A 26,720-nucleotide genomic window follows, 5' to 3' on the forward strand; every position below is an offset into this window, starting at 1 on the left:
TAAAGCATTACATGAGTGATATTGTTGTGGAAACCCTATTTAGCACTTTGACAAATCCAGACTGAAGAACTGCACAGATTTTAACAGAAAAAACACAAAGGAAGTTGCCATTTCCTAGCAGAATACTACAGTGTAATTTTAATTAAAGCATTGTTACATTCAGGTGATAGAGCCAGATGCACTTCTAATGTGAATTGCTATTCTGTGGGTTTTACCTCCAGTTGAAGATGCCATCTGCTGTGGCTCCGTGGTATTTGGAGTGTTGTGTAGCAATATTGCAGATCATATTCTGAGATTCAAAATTGTTCTCAGTTCAGCACAGCCATGGCAAAAGCCAACAATTCCATTAGTTTGAAGAGCTCTGTGGCTGAAGTGTCTTGGAAAGCACGCAGTCCTATTTGGAAAAACATCAATTCTCTCTACTTCTGCCCTAGAATAAAATCTTTTTGCACCAGCCTCAAGAATCTTGGTGTCCTTTGGTTTTGTTGTATTTTTCTAGGTATCAGATCCCTCAAAGTTAATACAGGTGATCAGCTGCATTAATAGAAAAGCTTTTTCCATCTCTAGTACTGCTTGGTAACTGAGGATTAGCTCCTGATGATTTCCATCCCAAGCATGATGTCCAGTGCTCAGGCTGACACTAAAGGGACTGATTATAGTTCTACCTGCAGGAGATCCTCTGAGGCAGCCACTGTCACTTGGAATTCCTGTGAAGCAGTTGTGTATCAGAGTTGAAATGATGGTGGTATGGCTGAAGAATTACGCAAAATTGGTTTTAAAGAAGAAACATTTATCTAAGCTCTTCACACAGCAGATATTTTCCTATGGTCTCATTAAAAAATCTTATTTATCTTCCTTTTTTTTTCTCAATTAGGAGCTAGAAAATCAACTCACAGCTAAATCCAAAACTCTTGATGATCTCAAACAGAGTTTGGCTTCGAATGGTAGTGCAGAACAGACCCCAGAAGCTCAGTCTCTCAGGCTTGCTGAGCTGTGTGAAATGAAGGACAGCATTGTAAACCAGGTAAAAGCTTTACTTGTGTTCAGGTTTCCTCCACTACCTGTTCTGACCACCAGTGTTATTAATCTTCTTCCTGGGATGGCAGGAGCTGGTACAAAAAAAGGTGCAAAGTATTCCTTACTCTTAACCTTCCTAAGAACTTCCTTTGAAGTCTTTACCATAATGGAAATTAATGTATTTCCAAAGTTGAGAAACAAAAATTAGTCTGATCTTGAAACAGTTTGAATACAGAGGGTGAAGGAACAGACCCCCATCTGCAGGTTATGAAAATAAAGAAATAGCTATTTTCCTGTAAAGGTGAAAACTTGGCTCTCTCGCTTGATATACTTCTCTTTCATACCCTGTTGTTTCTCCCCTATTATATGCTGGTGGAAGCTGTCTGTTCCTACCCCATTCTAACTGCAGCTTTTCCAGCTCCCAGTGACTCTTCCATCCAGTCACTGGGATGGCTGCTGCCATCTTCAAATCCTATGCAGTTTCCAGTTGCTTCAAGGATAGTCTGGCAGGTTGGTTTCCCATGCAAATTTACTCCCCAGCAGCTTGTATTTATAGGTATATTATCTTTATACTTGGAACTGATCTTTTCTTATGTGGATGTAATTGATAGCTGCAGGAAATAAAATAATGAGTACATTTATAGATTTAAGTGTGTGATAATAAATAACCATATACTGTAGAGAATTATACATGAAGTAGTGCTTATGTTTATAGTTAAGATTCCTTTACACTTTCTATTATAAATGCCTTGCCTTTATTCCTCAAAACTGTGAAACCTGAACCCTTTTGCTTGAACTCTTCCATGTAAGGTGTCAGTACAGGATGGATCTGCTGCTTCTGGGTTTAGGTTTCAACAAAAATGATGTTGGCTCTTTCTTACCAAGAAAGCAGGGAAATTTATGTCTGTGTACATGAAGAAAGATTTTCCTTCTGCCTTATTGCTGGGGATAGAAATTGCCAGGATTGCAGCCTAGTGCTTTTTTCTTCTTACAGTCACCATGGGTCATGTTAATTTTAGGAATTTTATGACTTAACTATGAAACTTCTAAACTGCAGAACATTCCTCCAGCCGAGTTGTCTGTGCATGCAAAGAAACACTGAGTGCAGGTTCCTTCCCACGGGTGGCTACTCTGAGCAGAGCCAGGCTGGGATTTCAAATACAGGGCTAAGAGATGTGATCCCTTGATTACATTGTCTGTAGGCTGAGCTCAAGACTGGGAGTCTGTGGCCCCAGAGACATTTCCCGAGAATGATGTCTTTCCATCTTCCTTGTGTGGGCAGTAATTAGCTACAGGCTACAAAAAGCAATTACAGATTCCTCCCACCTATACCATGATTCAAAAGAGAATAGGGATGATTAATCCCTCAGCCTGTGCGTGCCTGAAACTGGGATACTGGGATAAAATGAGCTATGCAGTCTATTTAGGGTGAACTGTAATGTAGAAAATTTGTCATCTTCCACTGTGTGGATGCAAAGTCAGAACTGAAATCTTCCTTTGGGCTTTGCCGGGTCTCATGGAGACATGGTTGCATTTTTTGCCCTGTTTTCAAGCTTTTCTCAAAACATCTGGTCCTGGCATGACTGAAAGTGGGTACTGAACTAGATGAATGCTTTGTCTAACCAGGACAATGCTTTATGTAGTTCCCTGATTCCAAAGAATAAAAATGACAAATCACACGGCGGGAGGACTGTGGTTTTGTGTTTGCAAAGTCTAGGAGTACGTGGCAAATGGAAGCTGTGCTTGCCCCATAGAGATTAGATAACTGTAAAAGTGACAGAGAAAACAGAGGACATCCATCATTTAATTGTATATGAGAACCCTGAAGTTGCTAGCCTGGGATTCAGGTGGGCCTGCATTATTAGAGCACAACGGCATAAGAGGGATGACAGCTCTCCAGAGCGTTGCAGTGGCGTCTTCTTCCATACAAACCAATTTCTGTTCAAATTGTCTCTGAAAGGAAACTTGATCTCTGGATCAAACTATTTGCTTCCTAAGAAGATGAAGGCTCTCAGCTTCTTCCCACTTCAGGTTGATTTTGGCAGAGAGGAATAAGCAGTTCATTATTTCAGTACGTGCTACTTTTCGGCTTGTTCTGAAGTTGTGGCTGAAAGAATAGGGCTGCCTTGAACTCCAGCTAAATTTTAATTGCCAGCACAATCTTATACTTTGCTCTAAATACAGTTTAATGCTTTGTTTGAGGCCTACACAATTCCTTGTCAAGTAGGAAAATACTCCAACTAGTGAAATTCTTGTGAGCAGTAATCTTAGATTTGTAAGTAAATTTACAGGTGATTTATTGTCAAGATCCCAAGAAGTAGTCACTAAAGTGTTTTGTTTGCAGGTTGCACAGTTAAAGGCCTCAATGCAGTCAATACTGGAGCAGTGGAGAGCATATGATGAAATTTATGCAGAAGTCAGCCTGATGACAACAAGATATTTGTACTGCATAGACCAGTGCAAACCTTCTGGGGAAGAAGCTTCATTGGAAGCTTTGAAAAAACAGGTCAAAACTCTCCAGGTAAATCTACTGAAGTTGTCTTATTTCTCTACTTCCTTCTATGCCTTTAGGCAAACAAACAAACGCTGAAAAACACAACAGAAAAATTTATCTGAACAACTTTATTATAATGACATTCAAGTCAGTGGAATATTATTATGGGATTTTTTACCTCCAGAGGCACTGAGGACTATTTTGAGACTTCTTACTTTATTCAGAGCATAAGTTCAACTTTGGTGCAGTTTAGCTCATGTCTGCTCAGTCCAAATCTAATTCACACAGACAGCAGGAAGTCTGGCTGAAAATACAGCTGGTAAAGGAAACCCTTGGACATTGCTGCATGTGCTTGTTGTAAATGTTATTCACCGTTCCTGCTTGGTTCTCGGTTCATTCATTGAAAGCAAATTTGTCCCTTCACTTGTGCGTGCCAGGGAGATGCTCTGCCATAAGGCTGAAGCATAACCTGGAAGGAGGTGCCTGGGCATTCATGCTGGGACTCAATGCAGAAACAAAGGGAACCCAAGGTCTCCTGAATGACTTTTAGTTTTAGCTTGGACAATTTTACCTCTCTTAACTTCTTAATTTTTAGAAAAAGCTGTTACATTTTTTTGCAAACATTTGAATCTGTGCTGCAAAAGCGTGGTATTATTGCTCCCCTATCCCTACCAGTCTATAGGGGAAGTTATACTTAGATTGCTCATCTCCACAATTAATTGCAATAATCCATTCTGCAGTCTCTCCAAGATGAATCGGAGAACGGTGAAGAAAGCTGGGCCAAGCTCCAGGCTGCTGCCACTAACCTGAAGAAGAGCTGCTCCCCATCCTTTGCAGAGATTATTGACCAGAAGTGCACAGAGGCACACACTAGGTAAGCCTGAAAAATAAGACCCCAGTTATTAGTATTTAAAAAAAAAAAAAAAAAGCTAAGCTGCTGAGGCAGGACTAGAAGGTCTGTCAGATTTTTAAATCTGTATTAATGAAACTCATCTGTCTAAGGGTGCCTGTGTGAGGAACAGAATCACAGAATGGTTTGGGTTGGAAGGGACCTTAAAGACCATCCAGTTCTAACCCACCTTCCGTGGCCAAGGACACCTTCCACTAGTCCAGGTTGCTCAAAGCCCCATCCAGGCTGGCCTTGAACACCTCCAAGGATGGGGAACTGGTACCTTTTAACTGGATACCTTTTTCTTGATGGGGTCCCATAGCACAAACTGAGCTGTATCATCAGGCTTCCAGTAACACGGGTGTGAAAGCAAAGAAACTGCCATGGGAATTCTATGCCAGATCATAGTCTGGAGAAGAACCCACCAGGAAAATGCTCTTGTCCTTGGATGTGTTGGCAGGTGGAACTCAGTGAACGAAGAGATCACAGATCAACTGCGGGCAGCGCAGGCGACCCTGCAGCTCTGGGAGCCCTTCGATGCTTTGTGCACTGAGACAGCAGCCAAGCTACAGCAGTACAATGAGCAGTGCACTCAGCTCTTGGATGCCCACGTGCCTGAGGAGAACATGATAGAAACCCTGGAGCAGAGGATACAGGATATGAAGGTACATCAATGCTTTTCTGCTGCCTGGCACAAAACAAGATCTGTTCTTGAGAAACAGATCAAAAGAACAGCACCAGTTCAGTCAATGGAAAAGATAAAATCTCTGGGGTTTGTGCATTGACAGGCACCTTTGTGTTTCTTTCAAACACTTTGCCCAAATCCTTGGACCAAACCACAGTTAGCATATGATGAGAAGAGAGCAGAAGGGAGTAATCATATTCCAGCTCTGCCCATTTCTGCTCTACACAAAGAATTAGGTCTGTTTGGAAGGAATCATTAAAAGAAAAATTATTTACTTTATGGGACATTGCTTGGGAGAAGAGATCATAGAACAGTAGCTAGGGAAAAAAATTTTTCAGAGCATGGGACCATCCTTAGGTTTTCTACAGTCTTCAGATTGCTTTTAATTGTATTTGGTATTGTGTTTTGGCCTGGTCTCATGAGTTCACAGATTTATGAGCTCATTAGATTATTCTAAATGCTTTTGACTTCAGGTAAATGAGATCACATGCTGAGACCACAAAGTACATTGGACTGTCTCAACAGCAAAGCTGTCATTAGGTTCTGACATTTTTGGTTCCTTCAGACTGCAATAAAGAAAGGTCATAATCCTTATTTCAGGACAGAGCAATGATTCATCATGCTTTATGAATCTCTAGCCATGTACTGGAAGAAGTCCAGAGCGCTCCACTTTGCATATGGTCAAATAAGAGACATTACAGGAAAGAGAACTCACGTATTTCTTTCTGTGTCATAAACAACTGACAGCAGCACAGCTTAGACCAAAACATTTTCACTTTCTTCTGATCTGTTAATGGCTGTGACATAAATTCATCAATATGTCGGCAAAAGGCGTTGTGTTTTCTGAAAATCTGTGGGAAGAATGTTGCACCTGCTAAGCAAGGCATGACCACCTGAATGCCATTAGCACTGGTGTGTGTGGGTAGATCACATGGAATTTATCGTGGTTTTTTGGAAGTGGTGAGTTAGAAGAATGGGGATCAGTGATGTGGCATACAAGTTACATGTATTTGAAAATACATGTGCATTAAAAAGTTGTATTTTAATCCCTCTAATATTAATTTAATCCCTCTAATATTTTCTTCTAAAGTATCCTAGGAAAGATTACAGTTCTGTGGAATTTTGTCACCACAACAAATAAAGTCCTGTATAAAGAGTAAGAAATCAAAATGGGTTATTTATTCAGTGGCTGAAGTGGTACTTTACAATATGATCCTTTCCAAACATAGGGGTCAGGAAGCAGGAACCACTTTGCTTTTTAGGGAAATGTCTCTGCTCTTTGCTATCAGTCAGAAGTCTTTGTTTGTTACTCTCAGAAAAGACACTAACAAGACAGTGGCAAATTTCAGGAGGTTTCATGATTAAAAGTAAATTTCAGTTGTCTTGGTAAAAAAAAATCAACTACATTGAATGAGTCTAAAATTACACCCTTTGTTCTTGTATTGCCTATAGAGTTTAATTTTATAGGATCATTTCTGTAGTAAAGGGAAACAATTAAAACCAAACCCATAGTCCCCAGTCCCTAAGGGATCCAAAATACTGGTATGTTTGTAACTAAATAGCATTTCTCATCTGCAGCATGGGCCAGTTCTTCCATCTACCGTTGTACATCCATTTTGGAGAGAGGGATATTCTGATTTCCCTCCCTAATTTCCTTTGGAAAATCGTGGTATCCCGCTGCCTGAAGTCACTGGTGTTCCACTGAACTAGACTCAAAGGATGCAATTCCCATTATCCTCTGGGTAAAAGACTGAGGCTTTCACCAGAGCTGAATTTGGCTCCCAGATGAGTTCCACAAAAAGAGTTTAGTTACAGCAACAAAAGATACTAAATGAAAGTGGCACATGAATGATGTTCTGATTAATTTACTGACTTCTTTTTCTTTCCCCTTCTCTCATCAGAATTTACAGCATGGCCTTCAGAACATAGCAGGATGCCGTGCCCAGATTTATTTGCAGGCCGATAGGATAAAACAGCAGGCTGGGACAGCTGCTGAAGACATTCTGGTGGAGAAGCTGCAGCCCTTCCAGAGAGCCACCTATTTGGAAAAGATGCTGCAGAGGAAGTTGGATGAACTTCAGGTGTTTTGTTTTCAATATTAAATTAGCTGTCAGTGTGGGGTAACTTCTTACCTAGAGCTACATTCTTCATTAGAGCCCTGTGGTTCTTGAATTGAAATTTCAGTAAAATAAAAAAGCTTGACAGCATGATCAACTATGTTAAAGAGTAATACATGAAGCCAGAGGGACAGGTGAAGGAAGGATTTCACCCTTGCCTGCTTGTGTTGCTCTAACAAGCCTTTGTGAGGGGGCCTGTTACCCCCAAGCAATGCAGGGGCCTCAGATGATTAAAGGTTAGGAAATGTATTTTTATTCTATGAACATTGGAGTAAGTTGTGAACTTCCTCAGCTCTGCCTTGGAAAAAAACTAAGGGCTTCAGTTTGCTTTGATAACAGTGCAGGTAATGAACCTAAAACCAAACAGAAAACTGGGGCCATTTGATGTAATTTGGAAGACCAGATTCACATCCCTGTTCAGGAAGAGTGGGGAGGGACCTGAATCCGGGCTTGCCCATATGATGTCTGTTCTCAGAAGTGCAGGACTGACTTCTCCTCTGTGCAGATATTCCTGAGAAAACTTCCAAGCAAATGTACTGCTGGACATTTGCTGATGTAAAACTGCTCTGTTCCTGTAAAAAAGTCTGATTTCAATAATTGTTCAGTTCTAAAGTAAACCCAAATTCATCGAGAAATTTTAAGCCAACTCTATTTATGACTCCATCTACCAGCATAGTTCAATGGCTGGAAGCCAGATATCTTTGTGAAGATAACAGATTTCTCATATTCCCTGTGAACTTCTCACTGCATGAAAAATTTCATTTCTGGGTAGTCATTTTCTTTGATGTAACCCTCTAGTATTACCACAAAAATCTCTCCCTGCACCGATTTTTGCCATTCATTCCTTATAAAAGTGTTGCTGTCTAAGTGTTCTTGGAGATGTGAAGTTTAATTCTTGCAAGAAAGAAAAAAATTTTACCAGTGGTCTTCTCTCTGATGCACAGAAACCAAACTAGAGAATAAAACTGAATTTCAGCCCTAGTTATTTCACCACAGAGCTCGTGGAAGCTGCACAGTCTTGGCTGCAGGCACATGGGAGCAGGCCCTGTGTGTGGCTCACTTTCACAAGTTTCTCCCCTTTGATGAGTTTTTACTTTCCAATTTCCCAATAAATCAAACAGCCCAAAGCTACAAAAGATATCTCAAAAGCCCTGTTCCTTCCAGATAGTTATGAATCTCTCGGGATTGAGATTCAGTTTCTCGTTCTCTGCCTTGGCTTACATTTTCCATTTACCCAGTGGAAAAAAAATTGAATAAAGTTCAATAAGAGAGTTATAAATACATTAGAATTTGACTTTAACATCTGTTTGTTTTCCTGATAATAGTGCTTGTTGCTCCTTTTTGTATTCTGAATAAAAGTGTATGAAATAGTAATTAACATAAATTTGCAATATTCACCCTAGTTCAATCTTCTGCAATTGGAGGATTTCAACAACTGCCTTGACACGCTGGAGGGTCGTGTCAAGAATTGCACAGATGCCTTTGACAGCCTCTGCCTAGGGGAAGGAACAGACAACTCAGAATTGCTCATGGTATGTTGCATTCCCAAGTACAAAAAGATATTTCTCAGCTCTTGCCTACTTCAAGGTGCTCTCTGTGACCTGAGCATCACAGTACAGCACTTCCATCAGAGGAACTGTAATTCATCCAGAACACAAAAAACAATGATTTCAGTTTAAAAACTCAAGATCTGCAGTGTAGGCCCAAGGCCTGCATGGAAGGGAGGAAAATCACATATATTTGGGGTGGACAGAAGATCTTTTCCCCCAGCTTTGTTCTGGACCTGCCCTGCTGCCCTCGATGTAGGATACAAAGTAAATCTGCAAGCACCAGCTCTTGAGTGTGTCTATTCAGTGCTGTTGGAAAAGCGAGCCCTGTGTAAAAGAATTATGACTTTTTTTGTTTGCTTTATTCTTTGAAGTGGACACAGAAATTCTGGGGTTTTTTGGGTTAGTGTTTTGGATGTATAACACTCAGATCTTTCTTGCAGAAGAGGTTAGGCTTCTATATTTCTTTGAAATGAAAGAAAGGCGATATTTTTTGCAATTAATTTATTTTTTTGACTTCCAGAATCACACACTGGAGCTCGCTGCACTTTCTCCAAGCATAGAGAGTTTGAATGAAGCAAGCATTAAGCTGCCACTCAGTGACTTCACCCTGAAGAAAATGCAAAGCCTGACTCGGCTCTGGAGTCAGAAAACAGCAGCTGCTCTGGAATGTTGCAGGTCTGAAATGCAAGCAAAAAAATCACTGCTAACAATTTCCTTTTCTGTGAGGAAAATCAAAACTGAGTTAGAGCACAGGAAATCTGCTCTCAGCTTTCTCTGGGGCTTTCCAAGTTGAATTCTGCCCTTGCAATTTACTCAATTATTCAGTGGCTATTTGTGTTGTATTCCAAGTCCCACTTCAGGCAAAAATCTGAATGATCACAGAGAAAGAAGGTAGCAAAGTGCCAAGTGAACCCCCCACTATTTTAGCATTATTAGCCACTACATTAGACCATATGCAAACACATCCAGAAAAACAGCCACCAACACAACAGTGTCTGATTACTGATTTTGTTTTACAGTATGCTTGAGGGAACCCAAAATGATGAAAAGAAATTCTTTCAGAAATGTGAAAAATGGATGAAATTCCTGGAAAAAATGAAAGAGGCCTTAAAAACAGATATTCCAGGCCGGTTTGAAGAACTGCAAGAGCAACAAAGAGTATATGAGGTAAAGCTAACTCTAAAAATGGAAGCAACATCTTGAGTGGTGAAGATGGGGGGAAATCACTAGAAAACTCTATGCCTCTTGAAATTAGACCTGGGCAGAGTTTTACAGAGCATTTCACTCTCTAAATGCTTATTCAAAGGAAACCTCTGAGGCGTGAAAATCTTTTTCCAAAATGGATGGATCCCTTTTTGCAGAGATCAGACTTTCAGGAGTGCATGCTTTGTGGAAGTCCTAGATTTCTCCAGCCCCGAGGTGTAATTGTCTGTCTGACCTGTCCAGAGCACTGAAGCCTGGACTAGGCAGTGTGCTGGAGGTCTGGCAGGAGTCCTACCAGTTTCTGAAAGAGCTGCATTTTAAACCAAATGTTTTCCCAGCATATTTCCATTTTGACCAGTTGTTAGGTTTTGGTGGAAATCTGTTTCACTGGCATCTTCCCAAACACTTGCTATTTGTTACGAAGAGAGGGTGCTTCACATGTGTGTGACAGTATCTGTTCAGAGGAGGAGGCACACTGCATGATGCTAGCAATGGAAAAATAACCAAAATAAAGACAAGAAAGTCATCTGGTAAATGCTAAACATCATGAGCCATTAGGGTGAGGCTTGTTCTGCCACAGTGGGTGACAGCCTCGAGTTACCCTGAGTGCTGGGGCTGTTTCCACAGGGTGTTAACTCTCTGCATGTTCATTGGGGTCCACAGAAAGTTATTTTCTCTTTTACTTAGACCTTTCCCAACCAATTCATTCATTGCAATGAAATAATTTATAGAACAGACTTTTGGTCTTTGTGATAAAGAGTAAATTCACCCTTAGGTGTATTACACCTTTTCTATGGACTTCAGTCTAGATTGCATTTCTCATTAATGAGTCCAACAAACTTAAGGTTTCAGTTTATCTGTATCATACAGCTTGTGGTGGGTTCTGCTATCACATATATGCAAATTCCTCCTGGTATCCAAAGAGTGTGAAATCTTTTAGGGTGCATTTGACATAGCACTTGAAAATAACATTTTTGCAGCATTTGCAATGAAATAAATCCTGTCACTCTAGAGCAGCCAGAAGCAGCTTTCATAGCAAAGGTTGTTAAGTGAATAGTTAAAACTGCTGTTCTCATGGTATTTTCAGATGCTGCAAACTGAGATTTCCATAAATCAGCAGACATTTAATTCCATCATAGAAAAAGTTCTACTCTCCTTGGAGTCCGGAGAAGCAGAGAAAAGGTAATCCATTTGTTTTGCTCCCTGAGATCTTGGTAATTCAGTGAATAAGCTGTCTTCCTTGGAGTTGGTACTGAATCTTTGCTCTCCTGAGGACATAAACCCAAATTCTTGGCTGGGTTCACTCTTTAAATAACCTCCTGACATATTTTGCAAAAGTGTGAGGAGGTGCAATAAGAAGGAAACACAAGTGACCTGGCCAGACTGGGATACTGGTATTTGGGATACTAACTGGCTGTTCTACCTAACAGACATAATTGCTCCTGAACAGGAGGCTTTTGTTGTGTGATTGTGGTTGAGAAGCTGCCTTCTTACACAAGGTAATGAGGTGCTGCATATGAAGGATCCTTTCCTTCTTCCTAGACCTCTGTACTTTTCAAAGTGCAGAGGTGTGGACTCTCCACTCTGCCCCTGGCACACATGACAAGTCACTGGTGAAACCCAAAACATATGGTAGCTAAACCTGTTTTTTATCAGTATGATCTTACACTTCCCTCTTAATCAATGTGGTGTGAGAAACAGCAATTAATACTTGTGAGCAGAGGTTCAGCTGCCTCGAGTGTTTGCTGTGAACACATTCCCCTCTCTGCCAGAGCTTGCTGCTCCCAGGGAGTTGGCAGGACAGTGTGTGTGCTCCCCTCAGCCACTTGTGAAGTCCATAGCTTGGCTTAAAGCTGCCAGGGAAGGAAGGGCTCAGCTAAGCCAAGCCAAGCTGCTGGATTGTTGTGTTGGAGCTACCCCTCCAAACACAGGGGTTTGTGTGAGAGGCAGTCAGGGGTCGTGGCCTCCTGCAGAGGAACAGAGTTGATGGATGGGGTTGTCCTAATCAACCAGCTAGATCTGCTGGATCATTTAGCCACGTTGTATAAGAGGACCAAAAAACTGTTTAAATGGGTTCCACAACACCACAATTTGCAATTGTGCAGATCAATTTTGCAGCATAATCAGCGACCTTGTCTCACTTGCATTGACCTTCTTGTTCTGCAGAGAAGTGTTTCATTCATATTGTGTCTGATTGCTGTACTGTGTATGTTGCTATATCACAATTGCAAGATTGACTTGCCTTGTCCATTTTTGTATCACTTTAAAAGGTTTTTTTTTGGAATTGCTTAAAAGATGGAATACAAAGAGCAGGGCTGAGCTTAGGACTGCATAGACATTTTTGCATTGTTGGGTATTATAATTGGAAAACAACTTTGCAAACGGAAACCCATCACAACTATTGTAATGTCCAGCCTTGAGATCAAAATAAATTAACCCTCAACACTTGTAATTTTCAGGACAGAGTTTATTTCCAAGCTGACCTTGCTGAAAGAGCAGTGGCAGAACGTTATCCGGATGGTTCAGCAGAGGAAGAAAGATATCGATGGACTCGTGAGCCAGTGGCAGCTCTTCAGGAGTTCCCTTCAGAGTCTCAACAGATTCCTTGATGACACCAACAGCTTCCTCACAGCTGTGAAGAGCCAGGACTGTTATAGCCTTTACCAGCTTAGAAATGTAATTCATGATTTCAAGGTACTGTATTTCTTTCTCATGAATCTAAAATACATGGGTTTTTTCCTCAGCCTGAAACAGCTTCTGCCCAGTAATGTAAAAAGCTTTAAAATCACATGCCTTTTCTGGGGAAAAATGGTTGCTGACACTTTTTCTCAAAGCTGTGCACAGTTGAGAAAATACTGACGTTGTGAAAGGCTTGTTACACTCAAAAACTTCTTCGTCAGCATTGACATTTAGTAGCCTTGTGTGCTGAAATCTTACTGATATGAGAAGGGAAATAGGGGATGCCAGAAGATTAGACAAACCCTGGTCACTGGGTAACCTCTAGGTTTGTATCTTACTGACATGACTGCTGAATTCAGGCCCTTTAGTTTGCCTGAAGGAAGAAGGCACACATGTGGCAGGCCAGGCCCTGTAGGTCCTGTGTGTGCCGGGATGGGCAGGAGATGCCAGGAGCAGAGGATAAAGCACTTGAAAGAGGGTCTGTCTTTGGAACTATCAGACCAGGATACACAGACCTGGGCAGCAGTTCTTCAGGATAGTGAGTTCTGCATTTCACATGCAGTGCAAAAAAATACTTTCCTGTGTTAATTTTGGATATTTTGGTTTTCCGTTTAACTGTGCACCTCTTTGTTTTATAGGAAAGTAAAAACAAGCAGTGCTTGGTCAAGGTTGCTTCAGGCAATCCAAAACCTTTCAAAAACATATTACTGAATGCCATTTGCACTGTCCAAGATTTATATTGTGTACCCACACACCTAATGTTGATGGATTAACACATTACCAGTATTCCATTTGGTGCTTGCCTTGTTTATTTCATCTTTATTTTTACCTGCTGTGTACAGATGATTTCCAGTAGATTTTACAAGTTAATGCTCATGCTTTTCCTTAGTGAGAAAAGCCAGAAAGTCTTCTCCCTCCTACTCCAAATTGCCCTTTCCCTCCTGCTGCTCTTCTACAGAAAGAAACAATGATCATATCTCCTTGTGTTACCAATTATTTTTAGGCAAATTTGTTATAGGCAAATTACTATTATTATTATTATTACTGGCTTGCTTCACTTGGATATGTCATGATTAACAGAGCTGTTATCTCTGAAAAAATTTGTCTTAAGTTTTTGATGGTAGAGGTGCTAACAGAACTTACACTGGCTTTTTGTTCTGAGTAACTCAAACATCTGAATGTCCATCTTTTTGCAACTGCTGCACTTTTACCCTATAGATTCAGTCTGGGAAAAGCTATTGTAGATTTTATAAATCAAAATATCAGAGAGAGTATGATTGTTGTGAAATTAAAAAAGCAGATAGGAGATGATCTATTCGCTACTCTCTCATGACTATGAACAAAGTAGTACCTTGAAACTCCTTTTGAGTGAGGCATCTTCCCAAGTGAAATATCAGGAACACACTTCTGTAACTTCCTAAGAACACCTTAGAAACTTAAATTTTTTTTCTTTTAAAGAGTACGATGGTGATTCTTCAGAGGTGGCAGGCCATGTACACCTTAGCCATCGATGTCGGGGAGAAGCTGCGCGCTGTCTCCGATCCCGAGACCAGCGCTGCTCTCCAGGAGGAGCTCAGCCAGTTGCAGCAGAGTTGGGGGAAAACCCAGGCCCTGCTGGAGAAGAAGAAGATGCAGTTCAGTGGCACCCTACAGGTACATGATGCCCTCCCCACCTGCTCCTCTGGTGTTGGGTCTCGAGAACTTCCCTGTCCAACCATGTCCAGGGCTGAGCTCTGCAGCAGCAAGGCACATGCTGAGCTGCTGCTCACCCAGAGGGGCTCTGAGGGAAGTGCCTGTCTGTGCTGTCAGAGCTTGTGGGAAGCCAAAACTGTGGTCCCCTGATTCTCCAAAGAAAACTGAGTGGGCATCCATTTGTTGCTACAATGGATGTTCCTGCTCTGATTGTTCTCATGATCCCCATGGCCTGGAGCTTGTTCCTGCTTTGGGCTGTGAAGCCTGAGGTAAAATTTAGCTTAGAGAGAGTTAATGTGACTTGTTGCTCCTCGTGTTGCACCTCTAAACAGAAGGGTCAGTTGTATTTATCTCCTTAGAGCAATGAATTTGCTTTCATGGTTAGGTAGCACATAGGTATGTCTGAAAATTGAATACTGTCATCAATCCAATCCCCAGTCCAAAAACTATGCTGGGGTTGAACAAAACAAAATGAGCAGAAAGGCTCTATAAGGCAAGCCTTAAACACCAGAGGCTTCAAGTTCTGTAAGGCCAAGCACCAAATCCTTGTGGGTGGTACTATGTATCAAGAAAGAAAATTCAAAAAGAACAGAGCACGTGATTGCTTCATTACTTCAGTGTTGATAAAGTTGATAAAGTATCCTCACCTTTTATACTTCCTTGGGTCTCCTTGAGCAGACTTGTGACCGCTTTGAAAAGCAAACCAAGGAACTGGAAAGCAGATTGCGAGAGCTGAAGGAGAAAGTAAAAGATCCACTCCCTGTGGAACACGAAGAGCTCCACAAAGCCAAGGAACACGTTAAGGTATGAACAGCCATATTGTATTTAAATAGACACAGTCTTTGCACCCCACCTGCTCCCTTGTGAAATCAGTTTTCCCTCTTACCTGATCTTCAGTGACACTGAATTTCTCTCTTTTACACCATCCTGATTGCTGACAATCTGCAAAGTCCAGCTGACCAAGAAGATTACAAGGAGGAGGAGGAGTAGTGTTTGGATTTTTTTTTTCCTGCTTCTGCTCCCTTTACAGTCTGAATTTATAAAATGAGTAGTTTCTGAAACAAAAGGGGAAAAACTTCCTCGTCTTAGCTGAACTGGCTGCCATCCCTATGACTGAATCTCCCTTTTTGTTTTCCAATCCATTTTGGACAGGGAGCTCCTCAGGCGAGAGACCTTGTAAGTCTGCAAAGCAACACACACACCTGCAGGATCTGGGAGTAATTACAGAGAAGGAAAATTAAGAGTAAGGGAGTGGCAAAATCCCTTGCAGCCCATAGTGCACCATGAGAGTTAAATGGAGTGAAAAGCTTTTCCAAGGGATAGGAGACATTTGTCTGGACTGGTCAGTCTTTCATCATCCTTTTATGAAGTGAATTGTTGACCTATGTAGTGGGAACAAATAAGCTTATTAATGAGCCAAGGCTTTGAACTCATTATCAGCTGTCTGAAATCTTCTTTGTGAGTGCTGGCTGCCTTTCCCACGGCAGCCCTGAATTATCTGTGAGGTGGCAGCACACAGCTCCTGCCTCTTGTTCCAGTAAGAGAAATTCAGCTGCAGAGGCATCAGGGTCAGACGGTGCCAGTGCAGATGCTGCTCTCAGGTGTCACGGTTGAATAAAGTAAAGGACCAAAATGGCAGGGGGGAGAAGGGGGCCCCCCTTTCCTCTCCCTGCTTTTCACTTTTATATGGAATAAAGCTATTTTTCTGTCAGTCCTGGACCTTATATGAGGCTAGCAAAGTCCCATGAAATTCCACAGCTCCATTAATTCAGGGATTCGCCCCTTGTTAGGATATATAAATATATGTGTGCACATTTGTAGGGAGTAATTTATTGTGAACCCAGGTAAATTTTAGTCTCAGGTTGGTTTGTTTGTTTTTTTCTCTAGTGCTGAAGCTGGGTCCAAGACCTGTGAAAATCCTCACTGGGCTCAGAGCCAGCACACTTCTGATACAAACACTCGCAGGGGTTTTTTCCCTTTAAAATGAGACAAATTGGATTCTCTGTAAGAGGTTTTTTTATTAGATGAGCCAATGACACTTCCTAACAACCTCTTTCCAAACTGGTACCCAGGACCTTGTCTCATGTTTCCCAGCTGCAGGCAGTGGTGCCTCTGTTTTTTAGGTGACAATTTTAACACCGTTAAGGAAAATGTGTAACTTCATTATAAAGAGCAAGGGAAGCTGGGGGAGCAAAGCAGGAGAGACAGCATGTCTGTGTGAATGAGCAGTTTAAAAGCTCCACATTCCTGACAAATCTGAGGAAGTGCCTGTGAAATCATTCATTAGAGAAGGGAACCGATTTTATTTTTTTTAGCGTTTAAGTAAATAACCTGAAATTGGAGCAAATGCAGGTGGAAAGCGACTTGCCCAAAATAACTCTCATTGAAACAAACAGAAAAAAGAAACCCCAAAGAAGTGGGCATGTTTCAGCCTGGGTGTGAAATGCCAAAGGCTGCCCTGGAGCATGGGGAGTCGCAGGGGCCAGGCTGCGCTCCGGCACTTTTGGATGCAGTGGTGGTACCAGGGGATCAGCCGGAGCACATCCCAAAGCTCCAGTGGGGCTCAGGTGGGCTCAGGGAGACCCCAACCAGCCCAGCCCTGCTGGAGAGCACGGCACAGGCAGCTGCACATTCCCTGCTCTCCTCCCCCACAGGCCAGGCAAGGGATTAGCGAGCAGGTTTGGAAAGCCGAGGAGCTTAGTGCCAAGGCTTGTGCTGGTGCGTTTCCATGCAGGAGCTGGAGCAGTCGCTGACAGACTGGGCCCACGACATGAAGGAGCTGCAGGCCATGAAGGCGGAGCTGGCACACCTCATCCTCACCGAGGACATGATGGTGCTCAAGGAGCAAGTGGAACATTTGCACAGGCAGTGGGAAGAGCTCTGCTTGCGGGTGAGTCTTCACCTCCTCTGGGGGTTTATAGCGGGATGTGTGTCCGTGGGGCCTGGCAGGATCGGGGTGGGGGAGCGGGTCAGCAGATGGAGTTTCCCTTGGGTTTGGCTCACTTTTGCAGTTTTGGGTGGGAATGGGGCTTCTCCTGGGGCAGCTGACCCGGGCTGGAGTTTGCCCTTTGTGTCCTGGACACAGACTGCTGAGATTTCTGTTGCAAACCCTTTGTAAGCAGTGAGTGCCGAGCTGCACAGAGCCCAGATGCAGCTGTTTACTGGAGTAGGTGCCTTTGTTCTGGGCTGCCAAAGGGAGGGAGGGAGGGCTGGGGGGAGGGATGAGCACAGGAATTGCCTGAGGGCATGGAGCAGGAAAAGGAAGGGGGAAGTTAAAACAAAATGCCAGGAGACTTGATAAAGAAAACTTATATGTGTTGAAATAACGATTCCTTGGGTTTAAACACATTAAGAATGGACTTGTCTTTGCTGCAGCAGTAAAATACTGCGAAATATTTGCATTCTTTGTGGCTTGCTGCTGTATTACACTTAATTTAGTGTTGCATGTAAAATTGCTGGGGAGCATTTACAGCAAAGTCACATGGACTTGATTCATTAGGTTATTATGCAGTTTGAATGTGTTTACTTTGCCCTCTTAACAGGATTGGAAGAAGTAAAATAATTCGGGGTCTTACATTACTCTGGGTGGTTCTACACACCAGCCAGCTAAACTTTTGCCTCTCTTTACTCACAACTTAATAGCTTTTATTTTACAGTTTGTAAAGAAGTATCAAAGCAAGTTAGTATTTTGTTTCTAACTCTTACTCAGGCAAAGGTAAAGCAATCTTGGTGGGGATATTGCCAGAGTAATGAACAGCTGTGCTTATTTCACAAACTGTGCTGTGATGAAATAGTTATTTGGGTTAATTTTTTGCATTGCAATGAGAAAGAAGAATTGAGTATCTTTACCTTAAACGGCGACGGTTAGTCTACAACGAATATTTTCTCTTTCTGAACTCTGAAAATAATTTCAGAGACATCCTCCCCCTTCCTGAGAAATAAGGGCCATTATTTTTAAATCAAAATGCCTGAACCATTTTCCTAATGGGAATCTGTAGTTAAGCCTATAAATGCAAGAACTTTTATGTTTTTCATTTTTTAGTGAGCTGCTGAAGCCTACTGTCCCCACTGTGGTGAATAGCCCTGAAAATTAAGCTATTTTTTTTTTTATGTACCTCTCTTCAGTCTATCCAAGTAGTAATTTCCTGCAGTAATTTAAGTTCAGCTTTTATTCGAAATTTCCATTTTAATTTCCTGAGGGAACAATGTTTAGCTCACCTCCGTCTTGGAGAGAGAGGAAAGAGGTGACATTAATGTGACTGTGTTAAGCACACAGAATCCTTAGTGGGAGGAATGTGTTCGGGGCTGTAGTGGAGGGAGGCACTGAAATGTTTGCACAGCCCTGACGAGCCTCCCCAGGGCCGGCACTGATGCTCAGCGCTGGACACCAGGGCAGGAGAGCAGACTTTGCCGGCTGTGCTGTTAGCACAACTGCTTTGTTTTGGCTTACAAATGAGAGTCAGGATGTATTGTGTGAAGGAAAGTCTCTGCAGAATAAATGCGGAGAGGTGAAAGAGCCGCAGCTGTCACCGCCAGGGCAGCGGGACAGCCAGATGCCTGTGCTCGGCTGGGCAGGGCCACAGCACTGGGAGGGAGCAGATGCACTCGAGGGATTAGTGTTTGCAGAGCTGCCCTTGCAAGGTGCATGTAGGTCACAGATTTAACTATTCACATCAGCGAGCAGAACATCCCAGCCCGATGAACACCACAGTACGGAATGGGCCTCGGCCTTGATGTTCTTTTAGCCTCCCTTGGGAATGCACATCATGCTGTGGGTGCAAAATGGGGATGGTACCAGGGCAGCTGGTCCAAGGAGAAAGTGCTCAAAGCAGTGGATTGAAGGGTTCATGTTCCTAGAAGCTTGTCTGGGATTTTTTGGGTCATTCCTGTTTTACCCCCAGTCTGTATTGCTTAGGCAGCTCAAAGCTGCTTCTTGTTCTCAAAATCCTGCCTTGCCCCTGTGCTTAGCAGGCAAAACTGGAGTCGGATTCGTGTCAGGGTTTAATGATGTCTTTACACACATGCATAGGCTGTTCTTACACTGGCCAAGTTAACTCTCATCTCCACACAGGAGATGTTGCAAGTGTAGAGGAGGGATGAGGGGTTTACCCTTCACACCTCTGAGGCTGACAGTGCAAGGGAGCATCCCAGAGCAGAGACCCCCTTAGGGAGTTCCTGAGGTCCCTGGCATCTCAGACTTCTTCCACTGGAGAACTTTGGAGACTGTTTCCCTGTGTCCCAAGACAGTGCTTTCAGCCTCATCTCATTGCTTAGATCATCATGAAGGATTCAGAAATCACTTTCACCTCTCCATCCCCTCCTTAAAAAAAGTCAGAATTTAAAGGACAAAAGCAATATGTTGGAGATGGCTTGCTGCCTTCTGTTTTGATCCTGGTGTTACATGGAGCAGGTCTTGCTTCCACACTGAACACTTAAACTTCCCTCTGGGCTACAAAATAGTGTTAGAGATTACTCTGTAAGAATCCATAATGGAATTCTGAGGAGTCATGCTGTGTAAGGTGCATGTGAGATGTGAAGAGGGAGTGTTTCCTGCCATGGGGTGATATTTAGAAAGACCATTCACAGCCAAGACCAGCAAAATGTGATGTTCAGTCTTTAGACAAAGTTGATTGGTGAGGGTGAGGGGTTGTTTCTCTTGTTTCAGTAGAACCTGTACTTTTTTCCCTTCCTTTGTTCCATGTATCTTAGTACAGGAATCCACAGAAGTAGATAAATGAATACAAATACATATTTAAGATCCCTAGGCTAGCAAAAGGGATCATTAGCTAGAATGAGAGTGACCCTGCTTCTTTCTGAGATATTGCAGCAGTGTTAATAGCTCTGCTGGTTCAGGCAGTATCAGACCTTAATTCCTCTGTCTAGACAATTTGTTTATCAGTCTTGACAAATGTAATTTCAATGGGGGGAAAAAATCCATATTTTTAATGAAAAGGATAGATTCTTTATGCTGATTTTTTTGGAAGTTCTCCAAGAACTGGTGAGCAAGTGGAAAGAAAAGAGGGAGGCTTTTATAGAGATAAAATGATTGCAGTCAGGAGTTGCAAAGTTTCTCTTACAGTGGCAGAAAAACAAGAACTTACCAAGGTGTTATTTCTCTTGTGTTATATATAAAGCCATACTAAACAGTATGTAGTAATTATGTATTTTATATTCCTTCTTTGTTTGGCATTTTCAGGTTTTCACCGAGTAACATTTTAAATTATTATATAAGCACATTATTTATAAAACTGTCACTCAGTTTCATTCTTCTGAGGGAGAGAATCTGGTATTTGCTTGTCAACTTCTTGCCCTGCTATCTAAAATAAGATGTAATAACAAGCTGGCTTTGAAAAGAAGAGATACTTGATAACTGCTCCTGCAAAATGGAATATGATCAAATGCAGTGCAGAAATTAGAAGGCTCATAATTGCTGCTTTCCTCCCTGAGAAGGCTGGTGCTGGGAGTTAATAGGTGTGCTTTTCCATAGGTGTCCCTGAGGAAGCAGGAGATTGAGGACAGGCTCAATGCCTGGATCGTGTTCAATGAGAAGAACAAGGAGCTGTGCTCCTGGCTGGTGCAAATGGAAAGCAAAGTGTTGCAGACTGCAGATGTCAGCATTGAAGACATGATAGACAAACTGCAGAAGGTGAGTAGCAGTGCCACTTTTCTTCGATTGCAGTTCTGGCAGCTCGTTATGGAGACGCCACCCCTCGTGTACTTCCTGCTTCTTAGAAGTGATAGGTGATATAAATGCCAACAGGTACGGGCTTTTGTGAGAGGATGAGCTTTTCTAGCATCATCTCTTATCTTCTTGGTGTTCAGACTTGGAGCATAATGCAAACAGAAATGCCAGAGAGGCATGGAGCGTCAGCTGTGTGAGCTGCAGTAGTGGGGGTCTGTGTTGTTGGGTTTTGGGGTACAGGTGCACACACAGCACTGCTCAGAGCTTTCCCTGCTGGGGTCAGTGGTGTCCTGGGAGCAGCTCACTGCTCTCACCACCTCTATCATCTACACAGCTGGTAGTCAGAGGGCAAAGAAGATTGAAGGACAGGGTAGGTCTCATGCCCGGCGAACAAGAAGTTTCCACAGCCAAAAATAGAACTTAATTTTGCCCCTTCCCCGTGGTAGTCAGTGCTTTATAATACTTTTGGTTTAGCTTGGTTTTAAAAAGGACCATTATTTTTCTGCTGGGTTCCTCCCCATGGCTAAAAGGTCTCAATATCTAATCCTAGATCTCCTCTGCATAAGAATACCAGCAAAATAAAGCCATCCTAGACTTGAATTCGGGTTTCTTTGAGGTAACTTCATTGAAAAATTACTTTAAATCAGGAAAACAGATAAAATTAGAACATTCAGTTGCTATTTTTAGGAGTACTTACTCCTGGCACTTGCAAGTCTTTAAGCTGCTTATTTTTTCATAGTGGCTCAGTGTGAGAGGGCTTCTTCATTGAGATTTTCTTCTTTTAAGTGAAAGAGTTGTACGTGCTAATGTAGAAACCCCAGACAAACCTGACTTCACATCACACGAGTGGGAAAAGAAACAGATAGTTTTGTTTTGGTTTTACTGTTTTGTTTTACCCTGTAATTAAGCAATGTTTGTGTATATTTATCAGGACTGCATGGAAGAAATAAACCTGTTCAGTGAAAATAAGCTTCACTTGAAACAAATGGGCGATCAGCTCATCAAGGCTAGCAACAAGAGCAGAGTTGCAGAAATAGATGACAAACTCAACAAAATCAATGATCGCTGGCAGCACCTCTTTGATGTCATTGGGGCACGGTAAGAGAATGATTTTCAATGTTTTATGTCAGATAAAGGTCAGAGGCTCGTGTCCTTAACCATCAAAAACAGACTGACACGATTTTTCCGTTCTGCTGAAATGTATTAGTGAGAGTCAAGCTGAAGTGAATGCTTTCTTCGTAATGACTTGTTGCTGTATTATGACACCAGATGTCTTAATTTATTTAATGGTAGAGGGCAGGGTATAAGAATTCATGTAAAATATAGTTTTAATTGTGGGAGCTTTTTAAAAGGAAGAGTCAAAATGATCTCTCTGTTGCACGTGTTGAATTGCAAGTTGATTTTAAGGCAGTCTGGTAGTTCATTTGGGCTTTTTAGGAGAGCCTCCTGTTTTAACAAAAGCCTCTGTTTCACCCTATGTCTGAAAGCACAGAATTTAGGAATAGAATCTATTCTGTCTCTGCAGACAGTCAGATTTATAAAATGATAACGTTCCTTCTTTACATTCAAAAGTGTATGAAATTTCATTTAATATCAGTGCTGTTTCTTCACTCAGTCTCTCTCTTAGAAAAAACTTAAAAAGCATATGAGTTTCTTTTAAATTTAGGATCTTTTGTACAATGGTGAAATGGAAAATACTACCGGTTGAAATTAAAACAAAAACCTGCATAGTCTAGGGAACAACCTCTTCTTAAAGGATTAAACATCTTTATTATACTTGACAGAGTTAAGAACATCATGATCATTTCAGTATTAGCCTTACTGAGACGATCCCATTTCATCATTATCTCTGAGTTTCTACCACAGCTTGGCAGGAGGAGGATGCTGGGCTGGTCTCACCCCCTGCTGAGTTTATTAGTAATCCAGAAATAATAAGGCTAACACCAAATTAGTATTGGTCTAAACTTCTCTCCCAAGGTTTTGTTTTGCCAGTAATCCCCCTCTGTGGGCCCTCAGAAGCTCTGCTGCAGAGTTTGGGGCAGATAAGGTGGGTGGGTGGTTGTGCTGTGACAATGCAGTGCTAAGTGTGCTGGGCCTTAATCAGGAATGAGATCTGAATTAATGGTGACACATGAGCCGTGAATGATTAAGCAGAAGGTGCCTTCTTAAGGTCCTACACTTTGCAGATAGTCTTGCAATGCTTGTCTCAAGGTGTCTCTGTGTTTGATCCGGTGCAGGAAAGGAAGCTCCACTTTCATAACAACACTTCTCCTGTTCTCATCTGATGGTAACGTGTCACTTTTAAAGCAGTTTTACTATCATTTGTGTTCTGCTGTGTGTTAGTTTTGAATTGTAGCAATTTTTAAATGCAGGTTAAGACTGAGGTAAACATGGCACATTTCTACCATTCTTTAGGAAAATATTCTAAAGAACTGGTGGGGTATTTAGAGATACTTGGACATCTTATTCCAGTACTCTGACAACAGAGCACTTGTTTGTCTACCTGGGATGTCTTAAATCTTTACCTTCAGACAAGTGTACAGTGGTGCCTGGGGTACATTAGTGTGGATTTGCCTAGAGCATCAACAAGGCTGCCACTATTTGATGTCTAAGTGGATATTGCAGCTACTGGAGAATTGGTGTGATGCTTTATGATTGTTCCTGTGTTCTTAATCCCAAAATGCCTGTCATATGCCAGCTTCTTCTTGCGATTTCCACCAATTTTCTGCTCAGCACCAGGGTAATGAACTGAAAGAACCTGGCAAAATGTGATTCCAAGCAGCTCCCTCAGTGGTCCAAGATTATCGGGCAGCCCCATGGGCTCTGCTGGTCCTCTTGGACTCAGTACTAGTGGAGGTTCAGTGAATGGCAGTGTTTTGCAGCCTGGGTGCACATCTCCTCCCTCACCTAATCCCCCTGGCTTGGGCTTGGCTCCCAGCTCTGCGGTTCTCAATCATAGATTGCCACCAGACCTGCGAGTGTGGGATGGGATGCCCTGTGCTGATAGACTGTCTCCTTCCTTTCCAGTAAAAAACTGGTATTTATGCTGTCTTGAAAGAGGACATGAAAAGAACGTGGGGCAGAATATTTTGGCCCTGCTGGTTGAGCCCTCACAACCCAGACATCCTCTCACAATCCCGAAGATCTGCCATCACAATTTCATCCAATGGACAGTAGGATGGGTTGGCTCCAGGGAACCCTTAGGGAATGGTACAGGGGCTGTACACCCACTGTGGCTCTTTGGAAGAGAGACCATGGAATTGCACAACTGCTGCCATGTCAACACAGCTGTGCAAAGCCTTATTGGGCACTGCTTCATGTCTTGGGCAAGAGAAGAGGAATGGAGGAGATGCCTCAGGGGAGGAGTGCCAGAGGGCCTTGGAGGGTTTGAGGGTAGGGGAATTCTGCCTGGAGAGATGTGGTAAGCTTAACTGTGGTGGGGAGAAAATCTTATCTTTCTCCTGAAATAATGAAATTAGAAGGTGGTTTTGTTCCTGTCTTTTCAAATCAGTAACTGTGGCAAATAAAGCAAAGTCTAAATTTTCTGAGTTTTTTGGGTGCTAAATCTGTGACCATTTGAAGCTTTTTTTTTTGACAAGTATTACAACTTCAGCAATTTCTGTTTAAACACACAGTGAGCTGCTGCCTGTATTCATACTTGTGGGTGTACCACAGCCTACTGCACCTAAGCCCTCAGTGGCTCACCCACCATCACGGGCAAGGACCAAATCAGCAACCAAGGTCCTACTATGTCTTCATAGCAGGCCAAGATTTGGGCAGGAAGTGAACTACAGAGCCATCGAGTAGGGGAAGAAAATATATATTGAATAACTGTGTGTTCAAAGCCAGTTCTTCATTTCGGGCACTGAATCTTTCTTGTAGAAAGGCACTTTTTGATCCTGTGGTTCAAGAGTATGAAATAACCTGTATCCACAAAGGAATCTAATTGAGATTAGATTCAGTTCTGTGGTTGCTAATACTCCATGGCTGACCCTGCAACCTGAGTAGCATTTTACCTTTTCTGTCGAGCAGTGTACGGCTGTGTGATACCCACGTGAAACCAAAGCAGCCTGGGGCCGGTGTATCAATGCAGAGCATTCCTCCTGATAGCTCATTTCACCTTTTAAAACCAATAAACGTCCTGGGACAGATGGACAAATTAGGTGAGCTCCCCATTTAGTCCTTGAAGTGATTCTCTTAGTTCATGGTGACAAGCTCAGATTTGCCATATGGCTGCACTTGCAGGATTTAACACTTTCATTATGTGCCCGTGCGTGGCTTGTGCAGTGACAAAAGCTTTGCCGCGTGTGTTGCGCCCAGCCACGCTCTGGCTGCAAACTTGGAAAAGTCTCAAAATGTTAATTTTCATGGGATAAAGTAACCATCAGGGCATTAGCATGCCTGCAAAGGAGAACAAATGAATTCCTGTTCAGCTCAGAGGATACTCTTACTAGGAGAGTTTCTCCTGCTGAAGTCTTATTTGACGGATGGGGAATGCAAACACACAGGCAGAAAGGGAGCCTTGTGCTGACTCTAGAAATGGACACAGAAAGGCTCTTGCTTTTGTTGCTGAAGCAGTAGGAGAAGGAGTGCCCAGGCTGCACATGGGTGATAGACAAGCAAAAACCTGCAGATCAGTCTCTACAGTAGCTGATGTTGCATTTCTGTACCTCTGGGCATCCTGCAGCTCTTGCCACTGCTGCTAAGCTGTGAAAGGCAGATGCCATTTCTCAGCTGCTCTGGCTGGGGGCACACTGGGATGTGTTTTCTTACTTGGTGAGTCTGGTCCTCGTTTTCAGCCTTGTAGAGAAAGGCAAAGTTTTTGTGTATGTAGCAGGAATGGGTTCAAATGACTGCGACCTTTCATGCAAGCATGAAAATGCAGGGAAGCTGGAGAGGTCAAATGTGCCTTCTCATTCTTTTAAATGGGAATCCTTGGCAACTGGGTGTTTTCCCTGTGTTTGCAAGCTGCCAGCTGTCACTGCAGGGTCCAGGAATCTTAAACTGCCACAACCCAAGTCAGCCCTTCTTTCCCACAAAGAACATTGGAAAGTCAAGGTGTTTTCAGATGGTTTCCTGCATACCCTCGGGGGCTGAAATTCCCAAACATCCTGAAGCTGCTCAGGTTGCAGAAAAACTGGGAAGTTGAAGCTCTCCAGTGACATCACTTTGTGCTGTGCTGGGTGTCCATGGAGGCTTTATTGGGGAGCTCCAGTGAGCCACTGCTCTGTGATTCCCTCTCCTCCCTGCACTCTCACTGTGGCTGGGTTGTCCCAAAAGCTGCTTGGGCAGCAGTGGGCCTGGTAGGCTTGGGGACTGAGTTCAAACCACCCCTCAGCTGGTTTCTGTTTATTTTCCACTGCCTTGCTTACCCTTTGGCAGAACAGACTATCAGGCACCACGTGTTGCTGTGCTGTCCACAGTCAGTGTGGGTGCACTCCAGGTTCAAAGGTGTCTTTGAACTGCTGCAGATCAATATTGCATTAATGCAAGGGAAGCAAAATATGCTGCAGAGAGGACCCCAGGTAAATGATAACAGCAATGTCCAGCAGAATCAGACTGGCTTGTGTCAGTGCCACTGTAAAATCCCATTCTTGTATTTATTTTGGTAAAAAAAAAAATCTGGATAATTGAAATCTCACTCACAAAGTGCCTGCTTTCTTTCCATGTTCCCTCTGTCCTTTGAGGATTACACTTTGCTTTGGTGCAGAG

General features: G+C 42.6%; 1 protein-coding gene across 1 annotated transcript in view; it reads left to right on the plus strand.

The window, feature by feature from the left end:
• Positions 1 to 26,720, plus strand: part of SYNE2 (spectrin repeat containing nuclear envelope protein 2) — a 171,474-nt gene that overhangs the window by 118,627 nt on the left and 26,127 nt on the right. Inside the window, 15 exon segments of the mRNA XM_050335581.1 lie at positions 875 to 1,024; positions 3,362 to 3,538; positions 4,252 to 4,385; positions 4,861 to 5,065; positions 6,987 to 7,166; positions 8,606 to 8,734; positions 9,273 to 9,427; positions 9,772 to 9,919; positions 11,043 to 11,137; positions 12,415 to 12,649; positions 14,093 to 14,287; positions 15,005 to 15,130; positions 17,061 to 17,216; positions 20,814 to 20,972; positions 21,940 to 22,106. Coding sequence (XP_050191538.1) covers positions 875 to 1,024; positions 3,362 to 3,538; positions 4,252 to 4,385; positions 4,861 to 5,065; positions 6,987 to 7,166; positions 8,606 to 8,734; positions 9,273 to 9,427; positions 9,772 to 9,919; positions 11,043 to 11,137; positions 12,415 to 12,649; positions 14,093 to 14,287; positions 15,005 to 15,130; positions 17,061 to 17,216; positions 20,814 to 20,972; positions 21,940 to 22,106 — 2,411 coding nt within the window.

Source organism: Myiozetetes cayanensis, unplaced genomic scaffold (genome assembly GCF_022539395.1).
Source record: "Myiozetetes cayanensis isolate MyiCay16 unplaced genomic scaffold, myiCay2020 scf6-25, whole genome shotgun sequence".
Lineage (NCBI taxonomy): Eukaryota > Metazoa > Chordata > Aves > Passeriformes > Tyrannidae > Myiozetetes > Myiozetetes cayanensis.